General features: G+C 39.3%; 1 protein-coding gene across 1 annotated transcript in view; it reads right to left on the minus strand.

Annotated features, from left to right (window-relative positions):
* Positions 1-20847, minus strand: part of rapgef5a (Rap guanine nucleotide exchange factor (GEF) 5a) — a 38446-nt gene that overhangs the window by 16050 nt on the left and 1549 nt on the right. Inside the window, exons 2-9 of the mRNA XM_026300516.1 lie at positions 15424-15474; positions 13637-13743; positions 13015-13136; positions 11819-11996; positions 6566-6647; positions 6441-6489; positions 6211-6284; positions 2706-2885 (exon numbers count right to left, since the gene is read on the minus strand). Of these exons, the coding sequence (XP_026156301.1) occupies positions 2706-2885; positions 6211-6284; positions 6441-6489; positions 6566-6647; positions 11819-11996; positions 13015-13136; positions 13637-13743; positions 15424-15474 (843 nt within the window). The remainder of the gene's footprint in view (positions 1-2705; positions 2886-6210; positions 6285-6440; positions 6490-6565; positions 6648-11818; positions 11997-13014; positions 13137-13636; positions 13744-15423; positions 15475-20847) is intronic.

Below are 20847 nucleotides of genomic sequence, written 5' to 3' on the forward strand. Positions count from 1 at the left end.
AATGGTGGAAGGCAGCGTGATAATCCAAATACACGCATTCAAGATCAAAAGGCTTCCACAAAAAGCACCAAAGCCAAAGTAAAACTGGCGACATGCATTCAACTAACACAGATAATGTCTAGTATTAAGCGCAAACAGCAGTTCCCAAGAACAACTTTAGCATAGCCTGAGAAAGAATTCAAGTCACAAAAAAGAAAAAACATACAAATCGAGCATTTGGCCACTGTAGAAAGGAGGGGGGTCACAAAGTTATGTAAGAGAGAAAAACAGAGAGAAGACCAGGACAGAAAGTGACAGACACTAAGGAGTGTGGGGACAAGGAAGAGAGAAAGAAAAAGCAGTGACTGCAAAGATGTTTGAGTCCAACATTCATATGGGTTTTAACTAAACTTTTAACTTTTAAGAATACCAATTTGTACTGACATCACATGCCTCTAACACGGTCCCATCTCATCCGCAAACACACATTTACACACTGAACACACAAGTTCAGTTTGCACAGAAGCAATGGGAAATGATGCAACATACATTCAGATGGGCTCTTTTACCCACTTTATATCCGTAGATCACTCAGTTTGTCATTTGTTTTCTTTCCCACACAAAATATGACGTGTTGTTCAGAGGAAAGGTGGGCCTTGGTGGAAAGTCTAAAGGAAGTACTTTCTGTTCCCTTCCTCTTCCTATGTATGTCTGTGCACTGGTGTTCATGTCTGTGCTGAAAGTGACCAAGCCATATCTGTGTTGTGATAGCTCTGGGCCTGACTCCTGGACATAATGGATAACAATATAAAACACAACATGGTCAGTGACACACACAGACACACAACCATACATGCACAAACACAGAGACAGACACACGTGGTAATTTTAACAACTATTAGAAAGTAACATAGGCTGCACAAACTGCCTGTGTTTGTGTCATGGTGCAGGCTGTGAACTTGTATAATCTCTTTTGCAGGCTGACCTCTAGTAAACTCTGATCGCTGGGTCGAATGAGGAAATGTGCAAATGTAAGTCTGAAGGCAGAGATGCATCAAGTGCACTGCAATGACACATGAGTTATGTCACTATGGAAACCACCCACACCAGTTTGTCAGTGATTGTCTATCATGGAAAAAAAAGGAAACTAAAAAAAAATATCGCCATGACAACCCAGTAAAAGGAGACTTTTCTTTGTTGTGAATTGAGCTGGTTGCTTGGTTTTGGTTTCTGCTACATTCTGCAGGCAACGATGGACATTGAGCTGGATGAGATAATCATTAAACCTGTATTAAAAACACATCAAGCAACTCTGGTGTCTCACTGTTATACACATTCACTGTGCAAACTATATGTATCCAGCCCACCTGCAACAAGTGGTTCTTTTCCTTTAACACTTTTATCACAGTGTCTAATCCACTCAGTGAAAACACGACCACCAAAGATATTTTTTTAAATATAAGGTAATCTATGGCCAGACAAGCTAAGTACATAAGATCAGGACATTAAAGGATATTTGCAATGTTTTGTGTCAGTCTTTCGTACATTGCGTGTATGTTAGACATCTGTCAATCATTCTCCTCTTCTTTCTCCTCTGGTGATATAGGGTTTTCACTGCTACAATGATGCTACATAGAAAGGACAACTCAGTACCTGGTACTTTTATTTAATCTGCTCACATGCCTCTCCATGAGCTGAACAAGAACCCTAAGCATTTAAAGAAGCATCAGGAAAAGAAATCTTGGTTCTTGCTGCCTCTAAAAATAATTTGCTGCAGCAGAGTTGCATTATAAAAAGGCAAAAATGCATGGGAAAATTAAGATAACTATAATGATTAAGCAACAAGTGGTAATGTAAAATAATAATATTCAAAATATTACCTTCTTAATACTACTATACTGCCTGTGCTATATAGTGTGTAGATACCTGTAGGTGTGTGGAGATATGCACTCAATTTCACAAACACCCACATTTTGATGTGGAATGAAATCAGACTGAGTTTGCTTCATTTCCTGCCCTCAGGTGTACTTTAGAGCTGGATTACACAGTACAACGCTTCACTAACAGCCCGCTCATTATGTGCACACACTGACTCAGCCTGCCACAGCATCTGCAGTGCATGAACATACACAGACTGACCCACACATGATTATATGCTCTATCCAGCACATTCACACCCACAAGTGAACAGACGCAGACTTGACAGACTGTAAAGAAGAGCATGAGATCACATGGCACTAAGCCATTATTAACACCCACATTAGACTAGCAAGTGAACTGGTTGTTTGTTATCAATAACTGCATTTGTAGTTAGAACTGTAGTGTTTGTGTGGTGGGCGCACGTTGGTGCACAGGTGTGTCATCGTGAACTCACGACATGCAAATGAGAGTAGGCAAGTTGTAAATGTATGTATATGCGTGTATCTCCTTTAGGCTGACAGCAATACAAACTATGATGGTCCTGATGAAGATCCCCAAACCTTAATCCATGAGTCACTCAGCCCAGAGGTGTGTGCATTTAAAAGTGACATCAATAATGACAGCATTTACCACATAGTGACATCCATTACTCTCTGCTCATACCAACCATATAACCGCAACTTGCTTGGCAAATTACATGGTGAACGACCAGCAAGCTCACACAGCAACATCATCTGTTGTATCAGCATTGTGTGATATTAGTGACACTTTAAAATATCAGTGCCATTAACAAACTCGCCACTCACCGCTTGGTTCCTGTCGGGGAACCGGTAGTTGTGGTTCTGCAGCAGCCGGCAGCCATCCTTGGCCAGCCGCTGGACAGCCTCCAGCCCCAGCCGGCTGGTCAGCTCTTCGCGACCGCACATGGTCCCCATCCCTCCACCACTGCTGCCACCGCTGTCCCGCAACGCACACACCCCACCCAGCTGCAACACAGGAGGCATGAAGATGTATCTCAACCCGCAGTCCCAAGACATGATGGGAGCATTCAAAGTGTGTGGAATGGCGCTCAAGAAAGTTCAAGGTTTTTATCCAAGGGAGGATGAAACCAGGGCATAATCCAGAAACATGCAAAGACAAATTTTCAGCTGCCTCTTTGTGTCCATATGACTAGTAGTAATCCTGAGTTTCTGTTTCTATCTTGTTCTCTCTCTAATTCATCCTTGCCTCTTATTCTTTCTACCTATTACAGTCTGCAAGTCCCTTTATCTGTTGCACTTCTCTCTTTGTCTCAGTCTGACTGCTCTGTGTCAGAGGATCTGGCGGCGAAAGACTGAGTGTGTATGATTAGTAGTATAAGTGGGCGGGAGTGAGTGTGTGAGTGTGTGTGTGTGTGTGTGTGGTGTCTGTCTCTCTCCTCCCTCTCACAGTCGAGACTTAAAAATGTGTCAACCACCCTGGTAGTCCATCTGAAGTAGACAGAAAGGGTATGAATAGGAAAGTCTGACATAAAGAAGACACTAGAACTTAAAGACATGAAGAGAAAGACAAGTAGAATATATTCATTTATTTATTTCTAGGGCAGCAAGATTATGTAGAAACTAATGGCTTTGTCCTGATAACAGTAAACATGATTCTGTGCCTGTGTGTGTATGCTCCCTTGGGTGCTGCTAGTATGATGGTTATCACCAGTGGTGGGTAGACTGGTTTGTTTATTTTCCTTGGAAGAGGGAAAGAGGTACAGTATTTCATTTGGCTCAGAGTTGGGTAACCCTTCCTGTGAGCTCAACTATCCCACGGTGCCATGCTTTAGTGGAGGGTAACACACTCACACACACACTCACTCACACTCACTCACACTCACTCACACTCACTCACACTCACTCACACTCACTCACACTCACTCACACTCACTCACACTCACTCACACTCACTCACACACTCACACTCACTCACACTCACACACACACTCACACACTCACACACACACTCACACACACACACACACACACACACACACACACACACACACACACACACTCACACTCACACTCACACTCACACTCACACTCACACTCACACTCACACTCACACTCACACTCACACTCACACTCACACTCACACACACTCCCACGCTTTATTTTGTTTACTAGGAAAACTCCCTCCAATGACAACTCTTATCTGGTAGAATAGCCATGTACACACACAGATATTATATCAGAGCCACAGCACCATGTCCCTTGCTGCTTCCTGTTAACCTGTTTTCAGTTTCCTCTCCTCGACACAAAACACACAGAAGATAAAGCTGTTTGTGGACTGTATATGTTTGCATTGTGCAGCTGTCTCCATCTAGCTCCATTCTTCCACTACATCTTTAATTTTTCTTTGATCGGTTGCATTTGAAATTTAAGACGAGCTAAAAAGCTTTTAGTAGGCTGAAGGATAACTGAAACTAAAAGAGAGTGTAGTCTAGTTAATTTGGAGTTGAATTATTAATACATCAGGGACAACAGTTGAAGTCTTGTTCTTCATGGAGTAAACCTTTACATCCTGTACCTGTACATCGCCTACTGCCCACTGTCATATAAAATGAAGTCAGCTGATTCTCATGTTACCACTACAATCTGTAGTGGTTATCAAACTACCCAAAAAGGGTCAAAGGTGCAATCCACCGACCAAAGTCCCCTAAATCTGGCTGAGCTGTGCAATTTTCACAGCCTTTGTGACTGGAGTCTTTCACTTCTGTGTCATGATTGGCTCTTTTCTCCGATCTGTTATCTTTAAAGGCCAGGTCTATATTTACCAGAGCAGCTTGTCACTATAGAAACTTTACATTTAAACAGATGCAAGTGTCTATAATCACTGGCCACTGATAAATGAAATGCCAATTTGTCTTAACACCTTCACTGGAAGGGAGAAAAACCTCTGTTGTGTCCCCTCCTGCTGTCCATAATCACCTACTCAGTCTAACGCAGCCAAATCCACAATATAGTTGTTCTAATTTACAACATTTAATGTTAGCGTTGCCAATGAACAGATGATGAACAGAACAATTAGAACAATTGATTTTGCCTCATAAATGCCTACTACATTAACTAACAGCTATTACCAATCTGCTAGGCTACAAATCATTATTATTGTTAATCATTATTTTATGATTGCGAAGTGTCAAAATACATAAAAAATGTAGGGTAATGACAGCAGCTGTGCTATGAGATCAGCTGTATTGACATTTAATAGGAGCAACTGTAACAAAAAGTTATAGCTGGCAAAAGATTGTCATATTGAAGTACAGACACAAGGCATCTGTTACCACATCTAAATGGGCTATAAATGTGTTTTCAACACACTTGTAAAACACATAATAAGAACACACAAGACAGTTTCACATTAATTTATAAAGCTGTGCTTCTGATACATTTCCAGTGAACACTGAAACCTCAGAAGACCTATGACTGAGCTATAACAATGCAATCAAACCGGCTCCAGCTGGCATAAGACATAAGGGGTCACAAAATTCTCACGGAGGTCAAAAATAACAACACGTTTAAGTTTTTTTTTTTAAGAAAAAGAAACAGCTCAGAGCTTTGAAATTATTAGAATACTATTATGTGACTGGCAAATATTACTTGACTCCTAGTTGACTCCCAAAGTGACAAAGGCAAACTTTGACCAGAAGACACCAAATGTTACTGATCAAAAACAAGTGAACCACTGATCTGCAGTGCTGTATCTGTAATTGTGTTTAAAGATGTGGTTTTCTGTTCTCTTCCTTATCTCTGTGGTATAATCAGAGAATGAATAATTGATGGAAAGTAGAGATTTCCACGGAACAGAGATGTAACCAGAAAGCAAACAAGCTGGTTCATTTACAGTTTTGTTTGTAGCATTCTGGGTATGACAGCTGTCAAAAGGCTTTACAGTATCCTGTTAGAACAATCAACCCTCAACAAATACACAGTGCTGCAACAAGCAGCAGCATTAATGGACAACATCAGCTCTTAATTAAGAAAACTGACAATGACAGCATTAGTTTGCCAGCAGGGTTGAAATACCAGTCAGTCTTTGTATTTCTGAAATATGTAAGTGTGTCACACCTCTTCAGAAGCTGCTAATGCTCCAAAAACTGCAATTGACCTTTAGTTTTTATGTTTATTATTGTTTACATTACTACCATAACAGCTCCAGACTACTCTTTGCTACATTATCCATAGTACCTACATAAACAATAGGCTTTATGAGTGTAAGTTTAGAAGTGTGTCTATAGCATGACTCTGCATAGTATGTGCATTGTGCATGTGGGTATGTTACCGGGCTGCTCTCCTCGCTGGGTGTACGAGGCTCCCGTTGGCTTGTTTCGGTTGTCTCAGAGTCCTGCTCTGATACTGCAAAGCAATCACAAACACAATCAAGTCAGTAATGTCTGTAATATTGTATAAAACAATATTAGCCATGTCTCTCCGTCTTCCTGTAATGCGTTTGGAAAATAGATCAGGAAAATATCTCAGGAAAACACATACCAAGACTAAATGCATACTTACGTGCTTTACGAGTCTTTCGTGCAAGAGCAGCTGCCAACTCACTTTGTACCTGTTGCAGAAAAAGAAGTAGTTCATTTGGTGATCTTGTTATTTAAGACCTGTGAGGTTCACATGCACATACTGACCGTAGACGTGAGCCTCTCGAGAGCTTTCATCTGGAGAATCTCACTGCAGATGTCCCTGTTGCCTTCAGAGTCCTCCTCTGACCTTGGAGATACACAAACACAAACACACGTTTATTTCCAACTTACAAGTCCATTACTCTCCAGAGAAAAAAAAAGTTTTATGCAGTTTTTATGTTCTCTACACTGCCCTCTGGTACACCTAAAGAAGAACTACAATCAAAGCCCAAAGTTAGGTGTTCTCTTATTTATTTTAATGAGATGATGTTTAGATTGATGTAACTGGGGAAAAAAAAAAAAACTTATCTTTGTATTACTACATTACATATAGTGCTATGTGTGTGTGAAGGAACCCTCATATTATACGCCACAGTACTTCACCAATTGTTCTGCTTAATTTTTAATGGAGTATGTGCAATATTAAATATAAATGTTGTGTTGATGATGTATTGCACCAGTTAGCATAAAGCTAATTTTCATTTGCACACTAGTTTCACAGAATCCTAACCCGAGGCAAATCAAATTGATAAAATGGTCGGATAGTGGACTACACGTTTAGACAGCACTTGACAATTTCATTCAATTCTGCATCGAAACACCTTGAATATACTGATACACATTAGCACTGAAACCACTAGTGGTTAGTCAAATTTAAATTAACCAGTCAACAATGACAAATATAGTGTTATTTGGCTTCAAAAAGTGAAGATGTACTGTTTTCCTCTAATTTATCCTTCTACAGTGAATAATAAAATATCTTCTGCTGAAGAGCGTTTTCTGACATCTTATAAACTCAATAATTTATAGATTAATTAAAAAAAAATCAAATTGATTGAAAATAAATGTAACCTTTTAGCTTCAGCTTTTGTGTGAATACAATCCTGCAGGTTTTATATTCTCTCCGAACTGTCTTTCTAGTTCTTCCCTGCTTGCATGTCTTTGTATCAAGCTTCTCTCTCCTCTCTGCACACCTCTTCTTTTTTTCATGTGGTTTCATTTAAAAACAGCTCCCAGACACACCCGTCCATTGAAGTACATGAAGCGTGTGTGTGTGTGTGGCAATGTGGCGGCTGTGTGTACATGTGTTCAGAAGGTATATAGATGTGAAACTCTTGTCTGGGTTTTTTTTCCTTTTTTTAAGCTCGAGTACATCTATGAATACATTTGTGTATGACTTTGTTTTTTTTTTGTTGTATAAACAGGTGGTTGTTTTAGGGTAAATTCAGCATTATTCCCACAGCAATAATACAAGGTTGCAGTTTGTCTTTAACAGCAGCAGACTACACCCGAGGGCCCCTGATCTAATATGTTCTCTCACAAAACCACTGTGTGAAATGCTCTCCCACACACCCTTCACACAAAACACCATATACCCAGACACTCTCTCAAAGCACGCACACGGAGACACATAGTCCTATTTGCATGTTATTTGGATCTTGTCAATGGATTCCAGTGACACTAGTAATAGTTTGAAGAAACAAGATGAACTCCTTTGTGACTGTGTGTGTGTATATATTTTGTGAAATCTGATAAAAGGAATGATAGATTCAGAAGCGAGAAGAAATGGTCATAACATGTAGCCCTCAGCCTGACACTTCAGCTATCGGCTCTAACATAGACAGAGCGATGGAGGCAGGTAGAACAACAGATGCCTTAAAGCAGCATCAACACACCATATTTTTACTGTCACAATAAAGCATTGTAGTGGTTGAGCTTCCCTATCAGTTTTTGCCTCAACTCTCCTTTAAGATAAAATAACTGTTGCTACAACATTTGAGCGAGCTGGAAGAACAATACAAAATGATCAAGTTGCTGAAATTAAATACAGGATATTTTTATTTTTAGTTTCCCAACAAATGCAGAAGTCTGTGAGAGGATAGACAAAAAAATGTGTTTAAGCCATCATGCTAAATTTATTCCTCTCAGGGTCATTACATTTTTTTATCCAATGTTCGTTTGATAATTTGGTGACTCACCATGAGCCTCCATGTACCAGAGCTGGAAGAGAGGCACAGTAGGAGGTGTGTCAGTAATCGTTATGCAGCACACAGCGGTATTGATAGCGGATTAACATGATTGGTGCTGGCACCACCTTCTTTTTCAAACCATGTCAAATGTGCATGGCGTAAAGTGCAGTCATGTTCTGTGCTGTTTGTGATCTCTATGCTGCTGAATAAACACAGCACATAAAAAAAAAAGTAGATTTACAGAGTGGAAAAAAAAAAGTAAATTAGTGTTTCTTCTTCTTCTCCTCTCAAACTAAAAGGATTCTGAAGCATTCTGCCCAGTCTGTGGCTTTTGCCCAATTTTTTTATATGCACAGAACAACAAATGGTCTAGCACTAGTGCACCATGCAAACTAAATGACTTTCTCCTCTAAAGCTATGGTGTCATGTTTTAGTTCCTAGAAATTCTGCCCTTCCTACACAATGATAAGCAGAGAAGACTGCATTTCAAAGGAAGGGCAATGGAAACTTAGATGTTACTGACTGATGCCATCTCCACCTTCACCAAACAATAACATATGTGTATAGATGAAGTAATGGATAATAATGTGAGAACAAAAAGAGGGCCTTTGGAGAATACAGAGTACAGTACATTGTTGTAATTTGAGCACTGATACACATTAAAGCATTATATAATCTTGTGTTATGCGCAGTAATAACCCTGCCAGAAAATGTGTCCTTGTGAAGTTAACACTTCACTTTGGGTAAGAATACCTGATATTCAGTCCAAACCATTTTTATACAGGGTGACAAAACAGGCAACATTGCTAACATAATCTGAATATATGAGCTCCATAAACCTTTTAAGTGTGTTTACTGCAGGGCCATTGCACTGGATTACACTATACTTTATTTAAATGTTGACAGTAACAAACAGAAATCAGGGCATGCAGTGTATTGTACTAGATCAGGTGGTCACAGTTAAACCTGACCTGAACTTAACTTTAACGAATGCAAGAGCAGTGTGCAGAGCATCTTCTCATAGTTAATCTTTAACGCTGGCTGCTTACACAGCTTTTCTAAAAAGCACTACATACTGGCACACATCTTGTCCTTAGTGTAATGTGAAGCAAAGTGGAAATGAGAGAATTAAAAAGAAGGAAGATTTCATTGTAAAGCTCATTAAATTAAACTTGAATTAAGATACTGAGTGAAAAGTTTTAGTTTAATGTTGATATTTGAATTTGATTCAGGTAAATTAACAACTGCTTCAGTAATTTCTTAAGATTCACTGGAGCTGCTATGATGCATAAAGCTGAAGCTGCTTGAAGCCATGAGAATCTTGTTTAATTCATTTCCTAAAATTGACATTTTCTGCCAAGCACTGCAGTAAACAATGAACAACAAACAAAGAAACTGCAATAACCACAGTATGCATGGATAGAAAATATTATTGCCCAGACACAGCAATCCTTTGGGACATGCTGGCAGTCTCAACAGGAACTGAATAATGACACAAACAAAAAATCTTCTGCACATGATGCAGACGAGGCAATCCACTTATTTAGAAGCAACTTGTTTTCTTGGCTTCACTAAAACCTTTGATTGCTGCTTTACAGCAATCAAAGGTTTTATAATCGGGGAGCCATAAAGAGCCTCATGTACACCTGGCTTCACTACATCTTCAAAAATACTGTACTCCATACATATTTGGCAGGCCAAATTCCAAAAACAATCAACATTAAAGGGTCTGTGTATTAACCAAGGCACCACCAAGTCTATTAGAAGCAGCAAGTGGAGCTACATCAGGTGTTTTCCCTACCTTTACACACACAAGCAGACAGAGAGGAGGAGAGTGTGAGGTAGAGAGAGGAAGAGAGGATGCCTGCAGTCAAAAAGAGACAGACAGCAGCAGGGAATGTTCAAAAACTCTCTCTGATCAGCAAAAACATAACCACTATATTTTGCAGATACAGTTTCAGGCAAAAACCTGCAACATATTTGGGCCAGTACAGTGTTTTACATACAAATCCACATCTGTATAGATTCTTTATATCCCTTCATATGAGGACATGTCAAATATATGCACACCCCTTTGTCATGTAAAAGCTGGTTTGTTTTTCACTGTTCTGCCGTCACAACAGAGGGGCATTGGTAAAAGCAGTTTGGGATAAAATGAAATAAAATCCTCAACATACTAAAATGGGATTGCTGGGCAAAATGCCATTAACCCCCATCTCTCCCACACATTCCTCTGCGTGCCTCTACAGTACACCTGTCATCAACTATAATGTATATGAAGTAACTCATGCAGAACACAGAAGTACATACAGTATGATATATGAGATTTTTATCACTAGATATGACTTTTGATTTCCCTCTCTGTCATACTCTCCCTGGTGTCGGTAAGTACACCTTTTGACACACAGATGAATGTGTTGACGTGCGCTCTTGTTCATTTACTATCCATATATACCCGATTTTTAGTTATTCCCCAACTCGTCTCTCTCTGTCTCTCTCTCTGAGTGACAGATTGAGTTCAGTAGCAGCCTCAGCAGGAATCCCACACACAGGAGCAGCAAAGCAGAGCACTCTGGCTGACACTGCATGTGCATGTGTGTAAGTGTGTGAGTGAGTGTGTGTGTGTGATATTGCATGATGTGCCAGTTTTTGTGTATAAGTGTATTTCTTTTTTGGATGTGAAGGTCGTGTGCACATGAATCCGTCTCTCCTATAAGCAGATTGACAATTTAAAACACTGGAAAGAGATTAGGTTTCTCAGAAAGTGTGTGTTTTTGTGTGTGCATGTTTGTCTAGCGAGGCAATAATGTACTTGTACCCAGCACTTTCGCCAGATCGAACAGTCATTTGTCATTTTTAACACTAAATCAACTGACAGACAAATGACCTCAGTCACAAATCTAAATGGGAACACTGTTGCTTTAATTCTACCAGAGCAGTGGACTTCCACTTCAGGTCAGTGCAGATACTCCAGCACATCACAACTGAGTCACATTCACCACATTCAACCAACCAACAGTCTGCAACTGTTTCACACGTTAGTACTTGTCATTACAACAAAAAAAGATGACTAATAATATCCACTCACATATCCACCTTTAAAATGCAACTGTGATGCAGCAGATTTGTTATTTGCTGGCTAATAGCGAAGGTTTTAAAAAGTAATGTCAGTTTAGCATCAGGCTACATGAGTTCTGCCCAGATTAATTCAAACTTATATGTCAGTTCTCTATTGTTCAAACTGTTTGCAAAAGTCAAGGCCCTACCACCTACTTTATTAGACACTTACGGGCTGTTGGTCCCACCTCCTGAGCGGAACTGGACGTATGGGGCGAGTTGCAAGAGGAGCCTAACTGCCTCTGGCCACTCGCCCTCATTTGAGCGAAACTCGCAGGAAGCGGAGTCACACTCCTCAAAGCTGAACTGGTAGTAAGTGTTTGAATCTGAAAACACCACCCGCTGGTCCACTGAAGAAAAAGGAGACACATAAGACAGACACGAATGTGAGAATGATATGCAGCAGACACCATGCTGACTACATGGAATCATAATCAATAAGCTACAGTCTCTGCTGCTACAGTCTCTGTTACAAGTATGAAAGCCAGTGATGTAACTAGAAATACACTATAATGTACTATGGATCAGAAACACAGGGTTGGACTAAGGTTAATATTCCTTTGATTATCATTCAGATAAAATATCAATATGAAGATTATTCCATAGATTTTTTTTACACAGATTAAATTTTGGGGTTAAATATGTACTGTGTCAGGATATTTTTCAAGTTAGGGCTCTGAAAACCTCATAAGGGAGATAAATAATTGTTAAACCCACATTGATTGTGCGGCTTATTACTCACTGCTAGTTTAAAACAAACATTTCTTAATTCTAGAGAAAGAAGAGAGCCACGGTGCCCATTTTAAATTCAGGATAAACTCTTTGCACCAGTTATGGTGGATTAGCCAGACTGATGAGCTGAACCTGAGCAGGATTGTTCATACATTAAAGAAACATTGTCTTTGAATGTTACACCGTGTTTACACAAATCATTAATGTAACACAGCTACAGCTACATTACTTCCTGCTCCAGTGAATACAGAAATCTGTTTGATATTAAAATTAACAGAAGGTTGAGTGTGTGATAAAATGTTAGCTCTTAGCACGAGCACTTGTAAAAAATGAATGGGATGGTTACTGACATTGTTGGAGGAGAGTTTGGATAGACAGTGGATTGAAGCCTAGTTTCAGTATAATTTTACTTTTGCACACTTATTCTCAGGAAGGAAACGTCAATATCTTTGATAGAAAAGATCCCAGATGCAGGTGTTGAGCAGGTGTATTTATCTTTTTGTTCTGGTGGAAACTACCTTCACTTGTCTTTTTAGAAATGTGTAGCTGGTTTCTGAGGTCACTGCAAGGTGACTATAAATTTTGAAGCACAGCCCGGCCTTCTGTGTTAGTGTGAGTGTGTGGTTGTGTTTTTACCAGACAGCAGGACTCCCAACTCCAGCAGCACCTGCCAGACACGCACAGCAGTAGTCCGACAGCGCACATACACACACTGCTCACACAACCACTGTACCAGCTCCACGCCCACATAGCTGCGCCTGTTAAAATACACATTTCAAATACATTTTCAGCACAAATGAAGTCACACTGTGCTCTGATGCACATCCACTCACACACACATCTTTGTCTGGCACAAAGCTTGTCTTTTTTAACCCAATCAATATTCATTGATTATTCATTACTTCTTTGTAAGCCTTTTCCTTTGAAACATTGAATACTTTCCATCTGCTTCCCCTACAATAAACTATTTGTGCACATATGTGGAAGTGTGTTTGTGTGGGTGTACAGTGTGTGAAAGCAATTGCAATTAATAAAATCTAGTTATACTTTTTTTTTTTATACTGTCCAGGTGTTCACATGATTATTGCATGTATCTGTGTGTACTTAAGAGTATGTAAAGTAAGAGTGCATGGATTCTTGCACCATCTTTTGTTCTGCTATACAATGTGTGCATCACGCTATCGTATTGCATAGACCGGCCAATCACCAGACACATTGATTCAGCGCTCCACACGGACAAAGACATAAAAAAGCGTACCGTATGATTCTGGCCAGGTGTATTTTGTCTTTAGCTGGGTATGGTCCATGAGAGAGGAAAGCATTCCTCACAGTCCGGCCAGCACATGGGAAACTCTGGGAACATGACTAACACAGACACAAAAACAGTTTTTTGTTTTTTTTTTTATCTAAATGCAGAAGAATGAATAAATGCAACTAAAATCCATCTCTATATTGTTTTAGACATGAATAGAGGACTGCATAGAGCTAGTGTGGCTACTGTCATTGACTGGCTCACAAGGACAGCTCAATTTTTTCCCCCCGAGGAATGAAATATTCACGTGCTGTGTAATAATCCTGCTATTGACGACATCATAAACAGCAATGCCTTTCATATAAGCTGTTTACACATGCTACTTGTTCTGTACCATTAAGATTTCACTTTACTTACTAGAGAGCACTTAATGACTGATCAGGCTCCCTTCACATTATGTTACAGCATCAGAGACTCAGTCCAATGTCAGTTCAACCTCAAATTCTATCTTGTTGATTTCATGTTTCCTGTTCATGGAGCTATTTTGCTAATATTGTGCTCCCATTTAGTTTTCATCTCATGCACTTTCAAAAGGATGCATATGCAACAGCAAAACCACACGTCTGACAAAATATGCATATGCATAGAGGGTATTACGTTTGTCTTGACTGACAGTTTGTACCATATAGTGCCAAGAATCAGAAATGTGCCAGGAAAAGAGAAAGAAAGAAGGCTGCTAGATGGCAGAAGAATAGATGCAGATTTTAAAACATTTGATTTGCAAATGTTTCGTGAAGATAAACAGATAAACAGACCGTCTGATGAGAAACACTAAATGTCAATGTATTGTAACTCTTTGTTCACAAGAAAAACTCTACATTGTCTTGAGCAACATTTTCTTCAGTTATGGGTGTTGGCCATTAAACAAAATTACTTGACAGGCAATTGGATTAAACTTTGAATAAACAGTGACAAATTTCTTCTGTCGAAACATGTTTTCAAGCTGTTCTAGGAAACTGGCAGAGGCCCAAACTACTCAAAATGTGTTTTAAAATAAATCTAAGGTGACGGGTGCAGACTCAATTCATATTGAAATAGACCATAAAAAGGTTTGGGAGTCAAGAGGTGGAAGTCAGCACGAACTTAAAATTCAAATGAAGCATCAGTTTATTGATTTGTCCAACTTTCAGAGACCAGGTTCAATCAATTCTTAGTAATTATTTTCTAGACTATTTTCCTGTAACAAAAACTGAAGCTAGGAGATTTAAACTAGCTTAGCATGGATCAAGTTTACAGCTCCTTTTTTGTAAGCATCCCTGTGCCTAGGTGCTCTTGGGCAATGAGTATTTACCACCAAAAGAAAATCTAGTGAATTGCAACATACTGAGAAAAAAAACAACCAATCAAAGATTTTTGGCACAGGAGCTAACAGCATTTACACTTCAGATGTGGATATTTATTTCATTATTTTAGTTTTATTTCTTAAGCTAATGTTGAAAGAAAACTATCCTCATGAGATATTTAAGCCCTGAGGTCTTTTCTCAGAGTGCAGCACTGGCATATTTGCCAAACCGCATTAAAGTGATGCATGACAAATTAAGAGTTGCGAGTATGTATGAGCATATGTGCATGTGTACTTAAAAAAGCTGAATGTAATATCATTGCTTGTGTCACCTGTATTAAGGTTAAACAAACACACTTTTGTCGGACAGCAACACCAAAGGAATGACGACCTCTGAGTGTTTTAATGTGTCTATGTATGTAATCGTGTGTGTGTGTATGTGATTCCTTACCTTGTGTACTGTAGGTCCACTGCTCGGTCCAGGGATAGTGTCAGGTGATTGCTGTTGAAACAAATACACACAAGCTGTTAGAGGCAACACACACACACACACACACACACAATAGAGCGCATGCAGTACAAACACTGAACAAACAAGACTCTGACATGAGAAGGACCAGTTCTACCATTCCAAAAACATTAGACTGGTTTTGTTTAAACCAACAGCAGTAACTACCACTGCTAACACACAAACCTTCGGGTTTTATTTAGTTCTCAAAGTGCCACTTGCTGTGTTACCGTGATACACATTGGGCAAATTTTTTACTGTAACACATAAAGTGCATGGTGACTATCTGAACAAAGCAGTTTAACAGTGATGCATGTTCACATGAGCAAACATCAGAATGAATCTAGTGCAATAATAACAATAAGAATGTCTTATAGTTTCTGTTGTCCCTCAATAAAATAACAATCATAAAATCTATCATAATAATAAAGTGATACCATGATAAATCTCTTCATGGTTACCACCATCATGCCATCATGTTGCATCCCCTGCCTGCAGCATATCCACTTCACCTCTACTTCCCCTACCAGGAAATAAGCTCTTAATCTTTATGGATTATTATGGCGCCAGAGAAGCTATATGACAGTGTTGACACTGTGGTGCCACATTTGTCATAAAACAGATTAAAGCGGATAGAAAGTGTAGATCAAGTGGAGCGGAAACGGCGCTGCATGCAGACATCTGTTTTGGTAATTCACTGCAATGTAACTTGCTCCGACATAATTTACCAATACTACATTTTGGTTGTCCTGCTGTTGAATTACAAGCTTGTTTCAAATGTTTGACAGCCCATAAAACTGCCAATAACAACAATTAACTACTAGCTTTGAAGATAATAGATCTTTACAAGATTTATGACTCTGTGTGGTTTATCAAAACAAAAAAACAATGAGAAATGACATTATGGGGTTATTAAATAAAAAAAGATAGTTTGGTGAATTAACATGACAAAAAGCACTTTAAAATATTTATTGGTCTATTATGATCTATAATCCCAATATATAGCCAGTATTCAACATTCCAATATTACTATTGTTATAACAATTACAGCTATTGAAAAAAAGATTAATCTATTACTGCTGAAACAATGCATGGAAATGTTTACTATGTCTATAGAAGTATTTGCCTCCCCTGAAATACTTTTGCAATGGTTTGAACCATAGTAATATCTACAAATTAATGGAAACAATGGTACAGCTACACTCAAAAAGTGCAAGGTACCTATTTGTGGAAGCCTTACGGTTTTTTCCACTACAACAGCAAAGCCAAAACAATATACATGTAGGTCGCAAATTCACATTTAAGACCAAATCAAGTTGGCAGTTTGATTCGGCACCTGAAATATGCCATTCATCCATTTTCCATTGATCGGTGTCAGATAATCCTAATATGAGAAAGCCCCAGAGATAAGTACTCTTTGAATATATTACAAGTACTTTTTGCATGTGAATTTGTATACAGTATTAGAAAACAGCATGATTAAGAACAGCTATCAGACACTGGCATCTGCTTTGAAAAAAAAAAAAAAAAACACCACAGACGTACATCTCCAATAAAAGCACAAACTAAAATTGTATCAGTATAACAATCACGTTGCCAGCGTTCATTAAACACAGACAGATGAGAACCTCCTGCAATAGGAGTGCAACAAGATCACTGACAGAGTTATGGATTTGACTCCCCTCTGGAAACATTCACAAAAAAAAACTAAGGCTGCACCAGAGATCACTGCTGCCCTTCACCTCTCACTGGCTGACAATAAACCACCAGATGATGACAGACAGAAACATACGGTGCCAGCAAATGATGGAAGTAAATAAATGCGTCAAGCAACTGTGGAAGACAGACACAGACAAAAAATATAAATGAGTTGGAGTGCGGGAGGAGAAATGAAGAGAGGGAGCCCGAACAATTCACAGCAGTCTATGAATATATGATGGGTGATATGAGCATGACTGATGGAGAGCGAGAGAGCCGAGGTGGTGCGAGACGAAGAGATCATTTTAATTGTAACTGTGAAAGAGAGAGAAAGTGAGCAAGACAAAGACGAGGGGAGAGAAATGCTCAGCTGCAGCTTTGAGCTGCAAGAAAATGAATTAGGATAATTAGAGCGATGTAGAGCAGTAAGATCCTCATTAGAGCAATGATACTGCCTTAGATGTCTTTCTCTGTCTCACACACATTCACAACCACACACACATATAAGCAAGAGAACATATACAGTTGCATAAACATAAAACTTGCGGGCCTGTCGACCGTTCTGTTCTACCATGGAAGGAAGAGTTCAACATTTTGGCAAAGGTGGGGAAGCCTGGGGTTTTACAGGTGCCTATGTGCTGCACTATGGTTGTTTTGTGCAGTCTTTGTGCTTAAGTAAGCTGCTCTAACCGTTGCTAAATGACCCATCACATTTACCAGACAGACATTAGAGTGATATCAATTTAAGTCTTGGCAAAGAAGCAAATAAGGGAATTTCCTGAAGTATCAAACAGCTCTTTAAGACCATGTCCACACTTACGAGACAAAACTTACAAAAACGTTTCTTCACATTCTTTGGATCAGCTAACAACAGAGCTATACATCACAGCTAACATCTGAGCTTTCATTCATTCACTCCCTGCTCTCTGTTATGACAGATACTGCGTCCTAATGCAGACAAATTAACATATCTTTCTGTATCCAGACATGACATAGTTGTTTGCTCGCAAGTGATAAAATTAAAGAGACAGTCACAAACTCATCTGACAAATTACACACTGAGTTGTGAGGATTTGCTGCTTTATCGTGTTTTTGCTTAAAGATGTGCAGTGTTTGGACTGAGGGTTAAGTAGAGCACACCAGCCAGCCAAGCACACAAGACTAAATAAATTGTCTCTGCCTATCGCTATCTCTGTCTCGCTCTTTTGTCTCGGTCACTGTATCTCATCTCTCCATCTCTTAAGTCTCCCTGCCTGGTGAACACAGATCTCTGCACAGGCCTTTGTTTCTCCACCATCATCTCTCCTCACAAACTCAGTCCAGACGCACTAGTCCTAGAGGTATTTCGTTCACACTGTATCACACCACAAGAGAGATGTCTGCTGGCCATGTTCCTGTGAGTCTCTGTATGTGCTTCAATTTCGTTTTCGCACAAACGCACATTCCTGCATCACAGGGCGCACAGCCTCATTGCTGTCAGTACACCGAAGGCTAGAAGAAGAGAAAAGAAGAAGAGGAGAGAAGATGAACGATGGGCTATAAAGAGAGAGCACATGCTGACACGCTTATCTGTGTGATGACTTCAAAGTGTGTACACAGAGAGAGAGAGAGAGAGAGAGAGAGCAGAAGAGAGCAAGGTCATTATCTGCAAGAAATGGATTACTCTCCGATTAGATTGCTGAGCACAGTGAGAGCTGTGTATGCACGATATGCTTGGCAAACCCCCTCGCACACATTCACATTAAGCTCCTGTCAACTCCTCAACAGATGCGTCATACAAGAAAGTCAAAATGGAGACAACACTGCAACCACAGCTCAGTGGACTCGCACACAAATAACAATAAAAACAGAGCAAAGCTGTAAAGAAAGCCACCTGCCAGCTAAACGCTCCCTACCAGAACATATGACCTTTGGTTTACCAACACAGTCAGTGCCTCCATCTGTTAATATCACACTTTTGCTGACCTTCTTATAATCTTCTAAAGAGGAAATTGAAACTACTGATGTTTGGATTGGTGGTAAATTAAACTACAGGGCTGATTTTGGTGACAGTTTTGTTGTCTCAATAAAAAGATCCTTACAGATTACTGGAATTTTATTGGCCTTAAATGTCCTGATGTATTACACTTGTATGTTTGTCTTTTGCATACACATGCACACAACTTTACTTGCATTATTGTGCATCATTTCCTTTAAGTGTGCTTCTAATTTAAAACACATATTTAACTTGTTAATAAAGTTCAGAAACAGTACTGAAATACTTAGTGTGCTAATCCTTTCAGTCAAGGACAGTGCTTCCATTGATAATGTGTGCTAATATGTTTGAGTCTCTCTCCCCTCGTTCACTCACCCTTTCATCTCTCTTATCTCAATGTATAATTCAGTTATGGATGTGAAATACTGCTGGCAGACATAATCACATCACATCACATGCCATGTTTTGCTTGTATATATATATATAATGCAGAAGTAAGATCCTCTTCTATGAAATATTATCTTTCCTCTGAGACAGTGCCTGTAAAGTGAATATTAGATTTCATAATTTTTTTTACAGCATAAAATATGTGATTTGAAGACCATACAGTACATTTATATATATTGTTTCTGGGTGAACGGTCTAGTTCTCATTTAAAATGAAAAAAATCTGGTATGATCTTGGGGCAGCAACGTAATTTCCAGTATGTCCAGTCTGCCATCAATTCATTAACTCTGATGGCTGTAGTGTCAGAGAGTCAAAAGAGAAGAACTAAGACAAGACAAGGGGAATAAAAGATCTAATAATGGATTTGCTGGACACAGAGCTATTGTAAGCTCCTACAGGGTGTTTATGGTACAAATCACTATATGGCAAGTGTTGTAAAAGTTGAAAACTAAAGTGTGAGTAAGTGTCAACTCTCTCTTCTCTTGTCATATCCTGTCATATTACAACTCAAAGGACTAACAATTAAATACCAGAGCATGTCACAACAAAGAATAAGGTAAGACAGGATCCTCCAAGGTGAGGCTGCTGCAGGCTGGAGCTGAAGGTGACAGGCGACTCTATGCAACACAAAAGTTTCAATTCATTGCCAGCTAACATCAAACGTGCATATTAGGTAATGTGAAAAACTGCTTATGTCAGGGGTTCTGCACTTTCACAGGGCCCCAAACATTACAGCAAAAAACCAAACAACAGTTCAAGATCATGCATAAACCGACTAAAAAAAGGTTGATGCTTTGAGATCAAGTCACATTTTTCTAATTGTAGTGCAGTGCAAAAACAACCCCTGGTATTATAGTTCATTTTTAATATCTTTTTGGAAAATGTATCTGTGCACAAACAAGTACGTGTGTGAGAACGTGTGGCAGGCAATGTTTGGCCAAGTGTGTCTAGAAAGAACCAGTATGCACAGAACAGTCATACCTTTACACTTATCACCCACGCCTCATCACACTCACCCACACGGTAGGTTAGAATAAGAGAGGAGAAGGAAAATGTTCCTTCATATACTTAGGATTCCCTCATTTGCTTCCCTCAGGATCAATCGCAGCAATGAACAGGAACAGTCGGCTTTTTTTTTTGGTAAATGTGATCTATGATATGATCAGAGCACAGTATCTACGTTATTTTGACTGCAGTCCTCCAGTAAAGGAATACAACCATCATCATTCTCTATGGTTAAATTAGAT

Source organism: Mastacembelus armatus, chromosome 11 (genome assembly GCF_900324485.2).
Source record: "Mastacembelus armatus chromosome 11, fMasArm1.2, whole genome shotgun sequence".
Classification (NCBI taxonomy): Eukaryota; Metazoa; Chordata; class Actinopteri; order Synbranchiformes; family Mastacembelidae; genus Mastacembelus; species Mastacembelus armatus.